At 42.7% G+C, this 19,368-nt stretch overlaps 1 protein-coding gene across 4 annotated transcripts in view; it reads left to right on the top strand.

Moving 5' to 3' along the window:
* LOC115203242 (tubby protein) overlaps positions 1-19,368 on the top strand; it is a 103,235-nt gene that overhangs the window by 72,528 nt on the left and 11,339 nt on the right. For 2 of the 4 annotated variants that reach the window (XM_029767756.1, XM_029767757.1), the window contains exons 3-4: positions 4,671-4,833; positions 11,637-11,774. In XM_029767756.1, coding sequence (XP_029623616.1) covers positions 4,671-4,833; positions 11,637-11,774 — 301 coding nt within the window. The remainder of the gene's footprint in view (positions 1-4,670; positions 4,834-11,636; positions 11,775-19,368) is intronic. The other 2 variants (XM_029767758.1, XM_029767759.1) reach the window with 2 other exon arrangements.

Below are 19,368 nucleotides of genomic sequence, written 5' to 3' on the forward strand. Positions count from 1 at the left end.
GTTGTATTCGGCGCATGTGACAAAGTTTGATTTGATTTGTATTGTGCTTAGGGCTGACATAACTAATGTAAAACCGTGCAGTTATGGATGAAGACCATCATGAAAATAAAATAACCTTTTAAAACCGTCCAAAAAAAGGTGTCATATTTTTGGGGGTGGAATGAACAGCTGACTGAAGACCGGCCAGGTATTTGTAGCTTCGTAAGAACCATCCTGATCACTGTAGCGCTGCAGTGGCCTGCTAGTATTCGCTCAGGGAGTTCCTGTTGGGTTCACACAGTGTGATTTTAGTGACAGAGGAGATGAGACAGTATTATAGTCTGGACCAGGGGTCTGGTGTGCTGCAGACTGTTCTGTTTGTCTGTGTATCTCTGTCGATTTTCTGCAGAATTGACCAGGTCCCTCGTGCAAAACCATTTGTCATGTTACAGTAATGGGACATACTGGTCAAATAGATTTTGGTTGCATTGTTTTGAGCCTTGAATTTGAGGTTTTGGTTATGTGGTTGTCTTTACTGTGAGTCCATTATCCATGAAACTCCCATGGCTTGGTCACTCAATAGCTGAGGACAGAATTACCATTATTGCTCAGCTGCTTTGCATATGAAGACAGAAGGATCTGAGGCTAAGAGGGGATTTCCACCTAACACAATAATTTGTATATCCACTGTAGCTTCTCCCTCATGTGGGTGCTAGCAAGCAGGCTAGGTAGTGCTAGGTATCAACAGCCAATCCCGTAGGGGCTGGAAGCTATAGTGAGCTTTGATTGGTCCATAGCGTCGCGATATCGCCGAGTATTATCATAAAGTTCAGCTTGCCCCAACTTTGGTCCCGCCCTGTTCATGCTTCCTCGCCCATGCTCGTATTGCCCAACGTTCCCCTCGTTCACTTCCCTCCATTGAAAATGAATGGGGCTCTGTTATTTCATCGCTCCCAATGAGTTATGTGGAAATACATTGCAAGGTTGTTCAGCATGACATGTACAGTATGACCTCCATCGTGTGTTCTTGCTATAGTACTTAAGGAGCCTGTGATTGCATCAATTTGGCAAACACTGAAGACTGAAGGAAAGCTCAAACCAACCGTCCATCTACTGTAAGTGGTAGGCCTGGATAAGAGCGTCTGCTAAATGACAAAAAAATGTAAAAGAATGTCTGTAACCATAACACTTTTGCATTTTATTCTCAGAGTAGATCTGTTTTAAAGGAATTGTTTGTTAAAGAACATAATATTAAATGTACTGCTTTTCCACAAAAGAAAAATAACATAAAAAAGAAATTGTCAAGATGTTCTGTGCAAAAGAAAGATTGACCCTTTTCTTCACCTAGTGTGGTGTCCCTGCTGAACAAGCCATTGTTTGAATATCAAAGTGGGTATGGATATTCATACTGCATTACTGAGACAGTTACCCAAGCAACAGTATTCCTTAAGCAGAATCCACATCCAGCTTCAATCCTGTAAAGTCTGTTCATCGAAATGTCAGGAGTTACTGTAGCAAGTTGCATAACCAGTCCTGATGCTGTAACGATTTTGTTTTAGGTCCAAAAGGTGGCACATGCGATGTTGGTTATTCACCTCACATGCTTTTCAAATTGTGAATTTCTTGGTAACCTCTTGGCTGTACACGCATTGTCAGGCATTGTGCATGAGAGAAGGACAACATCTTGTTAGCGGAGAGAGAGGAGGCAGAGTAGGAAGAGGAGAACTTATTAGTTGGTTATTTTACGGTACAGTGACTGGTAGTGTTTTGGACAGCCATAGAGCTCCTCCATGGTTCCTCCTGGTTAACTTAGTTCAGGCTTCCTCCTCCTCCACACTCACTGCTAGAGTGTGCTGAGACGTTGTGTTCTGGTCATGGCTGAAGTGATGGGCTATATGACACAATCCCAATTTTCCACCCTTTTTTCAAAGTGTGCACTTGCACACTTCCTATCATGGAAACTCCCTCTAGCCAACGATACACCACTCAAATACTTTTCGATTCATTACAGAAAGTGTGCAAGTGCCCACTTAGGGAAAGGGGTGGACAACTGGGACACAGCCATGGGTTTAGTTTAAGGGCACTGTGTACTGGTACAGCAGACAATAGTACAGCAGAGTACAGTCTAGTGGTGTTCCTGCTTCATCAGGGATTCTCTCAATATTTGATGAGCTTCCAGCCTTGGGATCTCCCTCTGTTTGTAAGTTTGCATAATCTCAGATGACTGCTGACTGCAGCAGGATGGAAGGGATACCCAAGCTGTAGTAATACTTCATGTAGATTTCCACATTGCCAGAGAGGGGGGATAGAGCTGAGAAGAAACGGATTGGGGCAGTGGTCCTGAAACATTAATTACAGAAGCAGAAGACATTCTATTTTTCTGGCTCTGAGGAGGTGTTTCTGAGATGGAGGTTTGAAGCAACTCTTCTTGGTTTCTCTGTTTTTGAACTCGGAGGGTGTGGAGCTCTAACACTCTGTGAACTCAGGAGAGCTGGCTTTTACAGGATGTTAAAAAGTTTGTGACTGCTCAAAACTAGGATTATGACGTAAATTAAATTGGCTCATGTGGAAAAGGAAAGTAATTATTTAGTGTGAAAGTAGGATAATGAATCTGTGCAATGACACAGATTCTACTGAGCTACCAGATAAGGATAAAGGATTTGTGTGAGAAAAGAAGAGGTGTTATATGAATATTTGTGCCAGTGTGAGAATCATGTTAGAGAGTTCATATACTGGTCACTTCTGTAGCTGAAGGTTCAGACTTATCTTTGGTCAGTTGTGTGATTTAAAGGCCTTCCCACACTGGACATAGGAGTCAGTATTTTATGATTATTACATGTCACACTGTGCGATTTTACCGAATTAGAATCTTGATATCCACCAGTGGTGTAAAGTACTTAAGTAAAAATACTTTAAAGTACTTAAGTTTTTTTTTTTTAGGTATTTGTATTTTACTGTTTATATTTTTGACAACTTTTACTCCACTACATTCCTAAAGAAAATAATGTACTTTTTACTCCATACATTTTCCCTGACACCCAAAAGTACTCGTTACATTTTGAATGCTTAGCAGAACAGGAAAATGGTCCCACTCATGCACTTCAAGAGAACATCCCTGGTCATCCCTATTGCCTCTGATCTGGCGGACTCACTAAACACAAATACTTAGTTTGTAAGTTATGTCTGAGGTTTGGAGTGTAAATATTGGGGTGTAAATTCGAAGTACAAGAAAATCATGCCATCTGGTTTGCTTAATATAAGGAATTTTAAATGATTTATACTTTTACTTTTGGTACTTAAGTGTATTTTAGCAATTACATTTATGTTTGATACTTAAGTATATTTAAAACCAAATACATTTAGACTTTTACTTTTACTGTTAAGTTATCTTTATTTTTACTCAAGTATGACAATTGGCCACTTTTTCCACCACTGACATCCACCTGTCCAGATTGTACGATTTACTTCAGTTTTGTTGTCACATTCTGTGATTGGCTTGCGATGCTATGTCAGCCGACGTAGGCTACGTCAACTGCAGTGGTGTATTGGATCTGCGCATGTTTCAGCACCAGCAGCGCAAGCTTCCCTCTATGAGAATGTGAGAGTATAATGAGTTCGGAAATTATGCATCTTATAGTTTTCACATACAAACTTTATATGTCTGAACTCAGAATCAAATAGGCTTCCCAAAAATATCATGGTCACTGTGGTAGAACGTTTATTTTGATTGGTGATTTTGTGTGTTTATCAAAATCCCATCAGGTAAACAAGATTATTAGGGAAATCATTTCTTCTTGCAAAGCATGTAAACGTTTAAATAGAACTGTTATAAGACACGTCTGTCAACTAGTCTGGTTCCTCTTCAGGAAATGGTAAAAAAAAATGTAAATGAAAGCAATCACCCACCTACAGGTGAACGAATTGAGGCAGACACAGTCAGGCAGAGGTCAAACTCATGTCAAACTCAAAATCTTGTCCTTGATAGGATGTTCTGTAGCTCATCGTATGAAGACAAGCAGAAATGTCATTTATGTTGGACTGTGGCATGATTGCAGGCTGGGGCAGGTGCACATGTTTGTCCAGTAATCAATCTTTAATCTACTGTAGCTCAGGTGATTGGAGGGCCAGAGCGCACAGACACATTTGTTCTCTCAAGGACACAGTCTTGTCTTGTTACAGTGAGGATACACTGTACATGTGAAACAGCTTTGTGTGTGTGTGTGGATGAGTTTAACTATACTTGTAGGGACCAGAAGTCCCCACAAGAATAGTAAACAAACAACAATTTCACCATCTGGGGACATTTTTGTTATTCCCAACAAGGTCAAATTCAATTTCTAGGGGATTTAGTGTTAAGGTTATAATTAGGGTTAAGAGCTAGGAGTAGGTTTAGGGTTAAGGTTAGGTTTTGGAGTTGGGGTAATGGAAAAATGTATTTTGAATGGGACAGAATTGTGTCCCCACAAGGTTAGTTGTAAAAGTGTGTGTGAAGGTAAACCATTAGTGTTAGAAAATATCTATCCATGTTAATGTATTATATATGATACAATATTAGAAGATATTTGAGTGTGTGTGCATGTGTCAATAATACCAGAAGAATTGAACACCATTGAAGAGTGTGTGTGTGTGTGTGTGTGTGTGTGTGTGTGTGTGTGTGTGTGTGTGTGTGTGTGTGTGTGTGTGTGTGTCAGCGAGCTCTCCTAGAGCAGAAGCAGAAGAAGAAGAGACAGGAGCCTCTGATGGTGCAGTCCAACGTGGACGGGCGGTCTCGCGCCCGCAGGACCAAGCAGTGTGAGGAGCAGGCTCCCCTGGTAGAGTCTTACCTCAGCAGCAACAGGAGCACCATCTACCACGGTAAGAGAGCCAGCCAGGATCCTTTCACCACCAGGACCCTATTACCAGGGCTGTGTCTCAAATGGCACCCTATTCCCTATATATAGTGCACTACTTTTGGCTAGGCTCTGTATACTACTACTACTACTACTACTACTACTACTACTATATATGCTTTTTCCAAAAAATAGTGCACTATACAGGGAATAGGGTGCCATTTTGGAAACAGGCCAGGACCCTATCAACAGCTGTTTACCATAGGAACCCGCTTTCCCTCATCTCTGAGGAAGCTGCTCCAGTGGTGCCGGGCAATTACAGAGATGTGCAGTAACGCTCCGGCGTTGGGGCCCTTTCAAGGGCTATTCACAGCCATGACTGGGTGGTATTGATCCTGGTTACTCATATAGAGTGCTTGTGAAAGATGGCTGATTGAAATACTGTATCCATGTTCTTGTCCTGATGCGCCGCTCACTGTTTGATCAAGTTTGTCTATTGATTCTTAGTTTCTGGGCCTAAGGAAAACTTTTCTACTGTTGTGACTTTTTTAGTGTTACTTTCTGCTCTGCATAGGTACAATACTGAGATATCTATCAATACCATGTCAAGGTTGGCAAAAGAAACATGTAATACTTTATTCATTAAATAACTTTGTCTTTGTGTGAGAGAGACTCCAGGATTTACCAATACATGCCTTTCAACTATAAAACTCTAGTGGTCAGAGCTCTGCAGTAGTCCTTCCAGATAGAGCAGAGATGGTGTTAGTGCTGTGGCGATTAGACCACTTATCTCCACAGAGGGACTTTAGCTGCAGTCTTAATCCCCAGCTCAGAGTGACTGAGTCTGGGCTCAAGACCATGCATCCACACAGCACAGCCTGGATGGCTGGCTGCTGGAGAGGAACACAATGCCCAACGCAACATAAATCAGGAAATGGGGGGGAAAAAATACTGAAAAAGCAAATATACCACTAATCACTATTAGGGCAACAATGACGTTTAAAACCATTGGAACCATGGTAAACTTGCCTGGTAGAAGAAATTTGTAGCTTGTCCCCACGCACAGTGAGGAAGATGTTTCAGGAGGCAGAAAAGTCCAAGGGTCACAGTTGGACAAATACAGGATTTGGTCGCATATTGGGGTCTCCAAATCTACAATTAGATGCCACCTCTATGCCAATAGGCCATATGGAAAGGTTACCATAAAAATTGCTTTATTGAGAGCAACCAACAAATGCAAATTCCTGGAGTTTGCTAAAGGCATTGACACTTGGATTGGAACCAGGTGCTATGGTCAGATGAGACGAAGATGGAGCTCTTTGGCCACACACACTAGAGGTATGCTGAAAATAACCTCATACTTATTGTAAAATATGGTAGTGGATCTTTGATGTTATGGGGCTGTGACTTGAACCCCATTGAAAACCTGTGGTTTGAATTGAAGAGGGCAGTCCATAAGCACAGACCGAAGGATATCAAAGATCTGAAAACATTCTGTATGGAGGAATGGTCTAAGATCCCTCCCAATGTGTTCTCCAATCTCATAAAACATTAAAGAAGAAAGCTCAGTGCCATTATCCTCGCAAAGTATTGAAAACAGGTGGTGCCAATGATTTCGACACCTATCTTTTTGAGATTTTTTTTAATCACTTGTTAAACAAAATATTTTTTCTGAGCAATTGTATTATTATAAAATAATATCATTTATTATTAAAGCTCAGTATTTGTATTTATTTTATAGTCTTTTTTCATCACCTTTATAAAGGGTGCCAATCATTTTGGAGATGACTGAGTATGAAAGCTTCAGAAACAGCTCGGTGCATATGAGTGGAGTGACGTCAATACAAAGTACATGTTTCATCTTCCTTCAGTGAGTGTACATCCTGATGAAAATATTCCCCTCCGACACTAGTCAAACAGCCCCTGCTATACACAGAAGACACGGAAGCTTTGAACTTCTCCGAATATTTCCCGCTGCAATCTCAGCCACATCCTTCCAAACATGTCAAAAAAGATGCCTTTGAGCTCATTCAGTACGGCAGCAAACATATGGAGAGAGTCCCTTGATTCATACCTTATGCTTATCAACACACAGATGGCTTTACACTGTTAGTGAAGGAAGCATACGCACTGTTTGGTCTTGATAAAAATAGAATCCCTCTCTCTCCTGTCCTTATTTTTCACCATCTTTAGATTAACCCCTGTTTTTCTCTCTTTAGAACTCACATTTTCTTGGCTCTATTTTAAGAATCAATTCAGCACTCACTAAGAGGGATTACGTGTTCTCTGTACCTTTCGTATTTCCGTCTGATTAACCTTAAACTGTAGGTATTTCCACATCTACAGTATATCCTTCAGATAATATCCATGAAAGGTTAAGTTCAGTATTAAGTGGAAATGCTGTTTCATATTACAGCTTTTATTTACGTACTCTATCTGGATTCATTGAAAAATCATATGGCACTTATCGTATAAGTGGTACTTTCTGGAATTTTCTAAGAAGTACTGTAGTATGTAATTTCAAAGTATACCATGTACAGTGGCAAGACAAAGTATGTGAACCCTTTGGAATTACCTGGATTTCTGCATAAATTGGTCATATAATCTGATCTGATCTTCGTCTAAGTCACAACCATAGACAAACACAGCGTGCTAAACTAATAACATTGTATTGTAATTATTGTATTTTTCTTGTCTATATTGAATACATCATTTAAACATTCACAGTGTAGGTTGGAAAAAGTATGTGAACCCCTAGGCTAATGACTTCTCCAGAAGCTAATTGGAGTCAGCTAACCTGGAGTCCAATCACTGAGACGAGATTGGAGATGTTGGTTAGAGCTGCCCTTTCCTTATAAAAAACACTCACAAAATTTGAGTTTGCTATTCACAAGAAACTGATGTGAACCATGCCTTGAACAAAAGAGATCTCAGAAGACCTAAGATTAAGAATTGTTGACTTATATAAAGCTGGAAATGGTTACAAAAGTATCTTTTGAGATGTTCATCAGTCCACTGGAGAAAGTTCAGCACTGCTGCTACTCTCCCTAGGAGTGGCCGTCCTACAAAGATGACTGCAAGAGCACAGCGCAGAATGATCAATGATGTTAAGAAGAATCCTAGAGTGTCAGCTAAAGACTTACCAAAATCTCTGGAATCAAATCAAATCAAATGTATTTATATAGCCCTTCTTACATCAGCTGATATCTCAAAGTGCTGTACAGAAACCCAACCTAAAACCCCAAACGGCAACCAATGCAGGTGTAGAAGCACGGTGGCTAGGAAAAACTCCCTAGAAAGGCCAAAAGCTAGGAAGAAACCTAGAGAGGAACCAGGCTATGAGGGGTGGCCAGTCCTCTTCTGGCTGTGCCGGGTGGAGATTATAACAGAACATGGCCAAGATGTTCAAATGTTCATAAATGACCAGTGTAACCGATGTGAAATGGCTAGTTAGTTAGCGGTGGTGCGCGCTAATAGCGTTTCAATCGGCTTTTGTGGCGCGATGGGTAACGATGCTTCGTGGGTGTCAGTTGTTGATGTGTGCAAGGGTCCCTGGTTCGAGCCCAGGTTGGGGTGAAGAGAGGGACGGAACCTACACTGTTACACCAGCATGGTCAAATAATAATAATCACAGTTGTCGAGGGTGTAACAAGTCAGCACCTCAAGAGTAAATGTCAGTTGGCTTTTCATAGCCGATCATTGAGAGTACCTCTACTGCTCCTGCTGTCTCTAGAGAGTTGAAAACAGCAGGTCTGGGACAGGTAGCACATCCGGTGAACAGGTCAGGGTTCCATAGCCGCAGGCAGAACAGTTGAAACTGGAGCAGCAGCATGGCCAGGTGGACTGGGAGTCATCATGTCAGGTAGTCCTGAGGCATGGTCCTAGGGCTCAGGTCCTCCGAGAGAGAGAAGGAGAGAAAGAGAGAATTAGAGAGAGCATACTTAAATTCACACAGGACACCGGATAAGACAGGAAATACTCCAGATATAACAGACTGACCCTAGCCCCCCGACACATAAACTACTGCAGCATAAATACTGGAGGCTGAGACGGGAGGGGTCAGGAGACACTGTGGCCCCATCCGACGATACCCCCGGACAGGGCCAAACAGGAAGGATATAACCCCACCCACTTTGCCAAAGCACAGCCCCCAAACCGCTAAAGGGATATCTTCAACCACCAATTTACCATCCTGAGACAAGGCTGAGTATAGCCCACAAAGATCTCCGCCACGGCACAACCCAAGGGGGGGCGCCAACCCAGACAGGAAGACCACGTCAGTGACTCAACCCACTCAAGTGACGCACCCCTCCTAGGGACAGCATGGAAGAACACCAATAAGCCAGTGACTCAGCCCCTGTAATAGGGTTAGAGGCAGAGAATCCCAGTGGAGCATGCTAACATCTCTGTTGACGAATCTACGATACGTAAAACACTAAACAAGAATGGTGTTCATGGGAGGACACCACGGAAGAAGCCTATGGTGGAAAAATTGCAAGACTATGTTAAAATACTTTTATTGCATCAAATGGTTGTTTTATGCAACAGAATAGAGTATTCTGTTAACTATTGTGTGTGTGTTCTACTGAGGCCTCTGAGAGATAACACTGACAGGAGATTTACAATGTCTTTTGGGTGATAAAATCTAAAGACCATTCCAGAGCATGAGTTAATGTTTCTGTTCTATACCGTACCAGGGAGAGATGGTTCCAGTTAGGAGTCGGAGGGACAGACGCTGAAAACTGTTGACACAGCAGATACTGTCTGCTATGTATTATAGGTATCTTTCATACAAATCTTAACGTTGTGACTCGTTCTATATATCTGTTATTCGTCATGTAGGTTGATCAAATTCGTCATTTGATCGTGAATCGTCGACCAGCCATGACCAGCCATCATTATCGTAGAGCACTCAATCGATTCACTTTATGTGTTTGTGTTGTATTGACCTGCTCCATTATTAATAAGTGATTTAAAGATTTAGTTTAAGTATGACTCTGACTTGTGTGATGTTTGTCTCTCCTCATTTGATAGTAACGAAATGAACCACCACAAGCCTCTGCTGTCCAAAAAAACATTACTGCACGTCTGAGGTTCGCAAAAGAGCACCTGGATGTTCCACAGCGCTACTGGCAACATATTCTGTGGACAGAGGAAACTATAGTTGAGTTGTTTGGAAGGACACACAACACTATGTGTGGAGAAAAAAAGGCACAGCACACCAACTTCAAAACCTCATCCCCACTGTAAAGTATGGTGGTGCGAGCATCATGGTTTGTGGCTGCTTTGCTGCGTCAGGGCCTGGACAGCTTGCTATCATTTACGGAAAAATGAGTTTATCAACAGTTTTTCAAGACCTTTTGCAGGAGAATGTAAGGCTATCTGTCTGCCAATTGAAGCTCAACAGAAGTTGGATGATGCAACAGGACAACGACAAAAAGCACAGAAGTAAATCAACAACAGAATGGCTTCAACAGAAGAAAATACGCCTTCTGGAGTGGCCCAGTCAGAGTCCTGACCTAAACCCAATTTGAGATGCTGTGGCATGACCTCGAGCGGTTCACACCAGACATCCCAAGAATATTACTGAACTGGAACAGTTTTGTAAAGAGGAATGGTCCAAAATTCCTCCTGACCGTTGTGCAGGTCTGATCCACAACTACAGAAAATGTTTGGTTGAGGTTATTGCAGCCAAAGGAGGGTCAACCAGTTATTAAATCCAAAGGTTCACATACTTTTCCCACCCTGCGCTGTGAATGTTTACACGGTGTGTTCAATAAAGACATGAAAACGTATAATTGTTTGTGTGTTATTAGTTTAAGCAGACTGTGTTTGTCTATTGTTGTGGCTTAGATGAAGATCAGATAAGATTTTAGGACTAATTTATGCAGAAATCCAGGTAATTCCAAAGGGTTCACATACTTTTTCTTGCCACTGTAAATAGCATGTTTCTTCTGCTATAAATAAGATTAGCATCCAGTAGATAAATCATAAAGCAGAAAAACCTGGAAAATATTTGTATATTATTGACCACCCCAAATATTGAGTGACATTGTTAACAGAATATTTTAGGTGGACTAAACCGATTTAATTGAACTAGTTCAGAAACTGACTTCAGGCTCATGCTTATCTGAAACAGAGTATGTAGCCCTACCAGTTGTTAGTTTCCATATATGCTAACAGTACCTTTAGGTCATGAATACAGCTCTCCATCCCTCTCTGCTCAGAGCTTTTGAAGCATTTGCTCTATTATTCCCCTTGAAGCTGTTTGGAATAATTAGAAGAGAAATGGGTTCCCACAATGAGACTGTGAATGTCTCCGCGGTGATGGATCTGGGCTCCGAATTCTTACGAGAATAGACACATACCACTGGATATTCAGAGGAGGCTGTAAGGGAAATACTAAGGCAACCAAGCAGTTGATAAGATTAAGATAAACATGTTAGAATCAAAGTGCCAATTTCAAGGGACTGTAGCTACAGTATGCATTTGTTATCATCTAATCCTGGAACATGTTGTTGCTGGGAGGAGCGTGCACTGTGCATTTGCAATTTCCACAGAGCTAGCACATTCATGACCTGTTTGACATGAGGCGATAAACAGTGTTCTCTCCCAGGCAAGAAAAAGGCCTCTGCGTCTGCTTCCTATAACCTTGCAAAGTGCCCTCTGCTAACTCTGTCTTTACCTGTTCTTTCTCTTTCCCTATAGGCTAACCTTAACTGACAGTACCCTTCTGTTTAGTCTCTTACTTCATTTGTATCTTCATCATTTCCCCCCACCTGCCTGCTAACTCCCTCTGTCCGCTGGCTCCTGCCGTGCTGTGCGTAGTGCAAGAAGCTGAACATGAGGAGGTGGAGGTGGTAGCGGACAACCAGGCTCCTCGCTCAGCCAAAAAGGGCAAGGCATCGACCAGCTCCACCCCGCAGACAGGCAGCGGCAAGAAGGAGAGGAAGGGAAAGCACAAAGGTCAGGCTTGCTGTTGCTGCCTCCAGACAGACAGACAGAGAGACAGACAGAGAGACAGACAGGCTACAGCAGCATGCATGGTCCTCTCTCTCTGTCTGTTGGCCAACTGTACAGCACGTCTCCATCTGGCTCAGCTCTGTCTCCTACCGTGATGGAAATGAAACGATCCAATTGAAATCCTCAGGTTTTCAATGAGGAGGAAGTTTCATCTCTTGTGCCAGAATGAAATGCACCATGTGAGAGTGTTGTGCAGAGCAAGAGATACCACTTTGGTATCATGTAGAGTAAAACAGATTGCATGTGAAATTAGTTGCATGGCCACCAGACCACATATTTGTCTCCCAATTGATCTCCTTTGATAGCTGTATTATATTGCTGTATTGTCTAAATGAATTGAGCTCTAAAAAGTCAATGTTAAGATGCCTCTTCCTCATGCTCCATCAGGTACCTGGCTGTATGCGTCTCTCTCATTCACACACTCATCCTTTCAAACCTCCTCAAGCTGGATTGGACTCGGTTCTGTTCATGTTTCCATCTCTGGTGGCACATAGTGGCATTCTAAAGCTAATCAAGCTGCCCTTACAGAGAAGTGAAGCGTGCACTCAGGTGCTAAGTCTGTCCAAAATCTAATCTGAGTAATGATGTTAGAGAAGTCGGTCCTCTCTGCCTGCCAAGTAAACACCTTAGTGGCTGCTGAAACGTTCCTTGGCCTTGATACAGACTTCATACGTAAGCAGCATGGATTGAAATGGAAGTGTGAAATTGTGCTCCCTCTCTCACTTTGATATCTCTCTCAACTTCTGAGTTTCAATAATCAAATCTGTATACTGTATAGTATACTGTATGTATTTCTGGGCTCCCGAACAGCGCAGCTGTCTAAGGAACTGCTTCTCAGTGCTTGTGGCGTCAGTATAGACACCCTGGTTCGATTCCAGGCTGTATCAGAACCGGCCGTGATTGAGAGTCCCATAGGGCAGCGCCCAGCGTTGTCCGGGTTTGACCGATGTAAGCCGTCATTGTAAATAAGAATTTGTTCTTAACTGAATTGCCTAATTAAATAAAGGTTCAATTAAAAAATAATTTAAAATAAAATAAATTGCCAGTGGCTGTCTGAAATGCTTGTTTACGAGCCCTTCCCAACGATGCAGATTTTAAAAATATATAATAATAAAAAAATAGTAGCACGAGGAATAAGTATACACAAGAATGGAGCTACAGTTGAAGTCGGAAGTTTACATACACTTAGGTTGTGTCACGTCCTGACCAGTAAAAGGGGTTATTTGTCATTATAGTTGGTCAGGGCGTGGCAGGGGGTGTTTGTTTTGTGTGTTTTGGGGTTTTTGGTTCTAGGGGATTTTGGTTCTAGTTTTCCATTTCTATGTTTCTCTTTCTATGTGTGGCCAGGTATGGCTTCCAATCAGAGGCAGGTGTCTTTTGTTGTCTCTGATTGGAGGCCATACTTAGGCAGCCTGTTTTTTCCTGTGTTTTTGTGGGTGGTTGTTTTTCGTATAGTGCTTGTGTCCTTACGGAACTGTTGTTTGGCGTTAGTTTATATTTTGTATAAGTGTTCTCTTTATAATAAATAAAGAAGATGAGCATGATACCCGCTGTGCCTCGGTCTAGCTTTTACAACGCACCTGACAGGTTGGAGTCATTAAAACGTGTTTTTCAACCACTCCACAAATTTCTTGTTAAAAAAATATCGTTTTGGCAAGTCGGGTAGGACATCTACTTTGTGCATGACACAAGTTTTCCAACAATTGTTTACAGACAGATTATTTCACTTATAAATTCACTGTATCACAATTCCAGTGGGTCAGAAGTTTACATACACTAAGTTGACTGCCTTTAAACAGCTTGGAAAATTCCAGAAAATTATGTCATGGCTTTAGAAGCTTCTGATAGACTAATTGACATATTTTGAGTCAATTGGAGGGGTACCTGTGGATGTATTTCAAGGCCTACCTTTAAATTCAAGGCCTCTCTGCTAGATATCATGGGAAAATCAAAAGAAATCAGCGAAGACCTCCGAAAAGAATTGTAGACCTCTACAGGTCTGGTTCATTCTTGGGAGCAATTTCCAAACACCTGAAGGTACCACGTTCATCTGTACAAACAATAGTACGCAAGTATAAACACCATGGGACCACGCAGCCGTCATACCGCTCAGGAAGGAGACGCGTTCTGTCTCCTAGCGATGAACGTAATTTGGTTCGAAATGTGCAAATCAATCCCAGAACAACAGCAAAGGACCTTGGGAAGATGATGGAGGAAACAGGTACAAAAGTATCTATATCCACAGTAAAACGAGTCCTATATCGACATAACCTGAAAGGCCGCTCGGCAAGGAAGAAGCAACTGCTCCAAAACCGCCATTAAAAAAGCCAGACTACGGTTTGCAATTGCACATGGGGACAAAGATCATACTTTTGGGAGAAATGTCCTCTGGTCTGATGAAACAAAAATATAACTGTTTGGCCATAATGACCATCATTATGTTTGGAGGAAAAAGGGGGAGGCTTGCAAGCCGAAGAACACCATCCCAACCGTGAAGCACAGGGGTGGCAGCATCATGTTGTGGGGGGGCTTTTCTGCAGGAGGGACTGGTGCACTTCACAAAATAGATGGCATCATGAGGCAGGAAAATTATGTTGATATATTGAAGCAACATCTCAAGACATCAGTCAGGAAGTTAAAGCTTGGTCGCAAATGGGTCTTCCAAATGAACAATGACCCCAAGCATACTTCCAAAGTTGTGGCAAAATGGCTTAAGGACAACCAAGTCAAGGTATTGGAGTGGCCATCACAAAGCCCTGACCTCAATCCTATAGAACATTTGTGGGCAGAACTGAAAAAACTTATGCGAGCAAGGAAGCCTACAAACCTGACTCAGTTACACCAGCTCCGTCAAGAGGAATGGGCCAAAGTTCACCCAACTTATTGTGGGAATCTTGTGGAAGGCGGCTACCCAAAACATTTGACCCAAGTTAAAGAATTTAAAGGCAATGCTACCAAATACTAATTCAGTATATGTAAACGTCTGACCCTCTGGGAATGTGATGAAAGAAATAAAAGCTGAAATAAATCATTCTCTCAACTATTATTCTGACATTTCACATTCTTAAAATAAGTGGTGATCCTAACTGACCTAAGACAGGGAATTTTTACATGGATTAAATGTCAGGAATTGTGAAAAACTGAGTTTAAATGTATTTGACTACGGTGTATGTAAACTTCCGACTTCAACTGTATATACAGGGAGTACCAGTACCAGATCAATGTGCAGATAGGTACGAGTCATTTGAGGTAGATTATATACATGAAGGCAGGGTAAAGTGACTGTCATCAGGATAGATGATAATAATAAGAGTAAAGAGAACAGAGTAGCAACAGCATATGATGAGTGTAAAAGTGTGTGCATGTGTCTGTGTGGGTTTTGTTTGAGTGTGTCAGTGTAGTATGTGTATATAGTGTGTATACGGTACATAGACTTGTCAGTGCAGATATTCCAGGTAACCATTTTAATAAACTATTTAGCAGTCTTGTGGCTATTTAGCAATCGTATGGCTTGGGGATAGAAGTTGTCTCGGAGCCTGTTGGTCTGAGAGCTGATGCTTCGATACCGTTTGCCACATGGTAGTAGAGTGAACAGTCTATGGCTAAGGTGGCTGGAGTCTTTGAGAATTTTTCGGGCTTTCCTTTGACACCGCCTGATATAGAGGTCCTGGATGGCAGGGAGCTCAGCCCCAGTGATGTCCTGGGGTGTTCGCACCACCCTCTGTAGCGCTTTGTGGTCGAGGGCAGTGCATTTGCCTTACCAAGCAGTAAGTCAAGTTGCTCTCGATGGTGCAGCTATAGAACTTTTGTAGAATTTAAATATATAAAAATATATATTTTATATACCTTTTATTTAACTAGGCAAGTCAGTTAAGAACAAATTCTTATTTTCAATGACGGCCTAGGAACAGTGGGTTAACTGCCTTGTTCAGGGGCAGAACGACAGATTTTTACCTTGTCAGCTCGGGGATTCGATCTTGCAACCTTTCGGTTACATGTCCAACGCTCTAACCACCATGAATGTGGGGTGTGTGGGACCATGGTAAGTCCTTAGTGATGTGGACGCCAAGGAACATGAAGCTCTCAACCTGCTACATTACAGCCTCGTCGATGTGGATGGGGGCGTGCTTTCCCCTCTTTGCTGTAGTCTACGATCAGCTCCTTGGTCTTACTGATGTTGAAGGAGAGGTTGTTGTCCTGGAACCATACTGCTAAGTCTGACCTCCCTGTAGGCTGTCTCATCGTCGTTGCTGATCAGGTCTACCATTGTCGTGTCGTCAACGAACTTGATCAATTAAATTTATTTTTAAGCCCTTCTTACATCAGCTGTACAAAGTGCTGTACAGAAACCCAGCCTAAAACCCCAAACAACAAGCAATGCAGGTGTAGAAGCACAGTGGCTAGGAAAACCTCCCTAGAAAGGCCAGAACCTAGGAAGAAACCTAGAGAGGAACCAGGCTATGAGGGGTGGCCAGTCCTCTTCTGGCTGTGCCGGGTGGAGATTATAACAGAACATGGCCAAGATGTTCAAATGTTCATAGATGACCAGCAGGGTCAAATATTAATAATCATAGTGGTTGTCGATGGTGCAACAGGTCAGCACCTCAGGAGTAAATGTCAGGTGGCTTTTCATAGCCGATCATTCAGAGTATCTCTACCGCTCCTGCTGTCTCTAGAGAGTTCAAAATAGCAGGTCTAGGACAGGTAGCACATCCGGTGAACAGGCCAGGGTTCCATAGCCGCAGGCAGAACAGTTGAAACTGGAGCAGCAGCACGGCCAGGTGGACTGGGGACAGCAAGGAGTCATTGATGATGGTGTTGGTGTTGGAGTCGTGCGTGGCCATGCAGTCGAGGGTGAACAGGGAGTAAAGGAGGGGACTAAGCGCACACCCCTAAGGGCCCCCGTGTTGAGGGTCAGCGTGGCGGAAGTGTTGTTGCCTACCCACACCACCTGGGGCCGGCCCGTCAGGAATTCCAACATCCAGTTGCAGATGGAGGTGTTCAGTCCCAGGACACCTAGCTTGGTGATGAGCTTGGAGGGGAATGTGATGTTGAACGCTGAGCTGTAGTCTATGAACAGCATTCTCACATAGTTATTTTCCCTCTTGTCCAGGTAGGAGAGGGCAGTGTGAAGTGAAATTGAGCTTGGAACCCTTTTTGCACTCTCTTTTGACTCATCACAATGCGGCTGCTACTGTTTATTATCCATCCTGTTGCCTACCTATATGTACATCTACCTCAATTACCCCGTACTGATGCACATCGACTCGGTACTGGGATTTTCACGCAAGACTTAGTGTTGTATTCCTCGAAGTGTGCATAAAAGGCATTTAGCTCATTTGGGCGTTCTGCATCACTGGGCATCTCACTGGGTTTCCTTTGTAATACGTTATCGTCTGTAAGCCCTGCCAGATATGACAAGAGTCGAAGTCGGTGTAATAGGATTCCACCTTTCTCCTATATTGTCCTTTTGCATTTTTGATGTCTCATCCGAGGTCGTACCGGGCTTTCTTGTATGCGTCCATGTGTCCCGTTCCTTGTAAGCGGTAGCTCTAACCTTTAGCCCTGCGTGGATATTGTCTGTAATCCATGGTTTTTTGTTTTGATATGTTCGTATAGTCACTGTGGGGACGACGTCATCTATGCACTTATTGATGAAGCCTGTGACCGGTGTGGTAAACTTCTCAATGCTATCGGATGAAACCCGGAACATATTCCAGCCTGTACTAGCAAAACAGTCTTGTAGCCTCGCGTCTGCTTCATCAAACCACTTTCATATTGAGCATGTCGTTGGTACTTCCTGTTTGAGCTTTTGTTTGTAAAAAGCAAGCAGGAGAATAGAGTTGTGGTCAGATTTGCCGAAGTGAGGACAAGGGAGGGGCTTGTATGCGTTTCTGTGAGTAGAATAAAAGTGGTTTAGCTTTTTAGCACGCCTAGTGTCGCAGAAGACGTGTTGATAAAAGTGAGGTAGAACTAGGGTTGCAAAATTCCGTGAACTTTCAATAAATTCCCTGGTTTTCTTAAAATCCCAGTTGGAGGTTTCCCTGAATCAGGAGGGAATAAGCAGGAAATCCGCAATCCTCCAACCCTACATAGATCTGTTCCTGCGTTAAAGTCTCCGCCCACCAGAAACGCTGCCTCTGGGTGAGCGGTTTCTTGTTTGTTTATGGCCCCATACAGTTCGTTGAGTGCCAAAGTGGTGTTGGTTTGTGGAGGGATGTAAACAACTGTGATAATTACAGATGAGAATTATCTTGGTAGATAAAAGGGTCTGCAGCTCACCATGAGGTATTTTGTATCTGGTGAGCAAAAGCTTTAGATTTCCTTCTCACTGGAAGCAGCACACCAGTTGATGTTTATGAAGAGACCCACCCTCCCCCCCGGACTTGCCTGAGGCCACATTCGTCCGATCGCGCCGCTGCCTGGAGAAACCACTGAGTTCCTCATACATGGTCATCTAGCCACGTCTCTGCAAGGCATATAATATTGCAGCTTTTCAAATCTCTCTGATAGAAGGCTCTCGAATGAAGCTCATCCATATTATTCTCGAGTGACTGGACATTTGCCAATAGAACGGAGGGGAGTGACGGTCAATATTCTATTCGTCTCAGTCTCACAAGGATGCCGGCTCGTCTGCCACGTCTACGCCTGCAGTGTTTTGGTTGCCCATGCAGCAAAGGAATGGGGTCCAGTATGAACAAGGGAACAGCTGAGTCGGAGTTGAAGTCGGATATGAAAGTCAAAGTCGAGATTCGTAACTGTTGATCTGTCCAGAATTGCATGGCGGTCATATGTGATAATAGTATGAACTTTCTCTACGAAACAAAGTAAAGATAAATACGAAAAAGTAACTTAATAGCAAAGTCAGGTTGGAACTCGTAAGATGTTGCTCTTATCCGTTGGCGCTATCTTTGTTGTCTGCACAATAATGCAGGAAACTACTCCTGAAATAATGTAAAGTCAAATTATTTATATAATAAATAATAATACATGTTTTTGTCACATACACCAGATAGGTGCAGTGAAATGTGTTAATTTCCAGTGATGTTTTATTTCACTCTGATCACATGATACCTATCCCTGGCATACAGAGTGAGCCCTCCAGGCTGGTTTATGGGAAGCCCACTACCTTGTAAAGATGATATAGGTAACAGGGCTGTTTGTCATCTCAGGATGCTTTTGTAATCCTTACTCATCTGTTCAATGCTATTGTTTTTCCTCCAATGTGATTCACTCAGGGCTAGTGATTAATCAGACCAGAGCCACGACGTCGTTCAACACCGATATGGCCCCTTTCTTCTTACGGAATGATGGCTTACCTCGTCACACACACACACACACACACACACACACACACACACACACACACACACACACACACACACATAGACACACACACACACATAGACACACACACACACACACAGCTGCTCTCTGAAAAGAGGGTTGGCTGCTTTGCTAACGCCACACTAACAAAGGGCTCTGAAAGCAGCAGTAATTCTTGTGTAATCACAGTGTTAAAAAGACAGTCACTAAA

The sequence above is a fragment of the Salmo trutta genome, chromosome 12 (genome assembly GCF_901001165.1).
Source record: "Salmo trutta chromosome 12, fSalTru1.1, whole genome shotgun sequence".
In the NCBI taxonomy this organism is placed as follows: Eukaryota; Metazoa; Chordata; class Actinopteri; order Salmoniformes; family Salmonidae; genus Salmo; species Salmo trutta.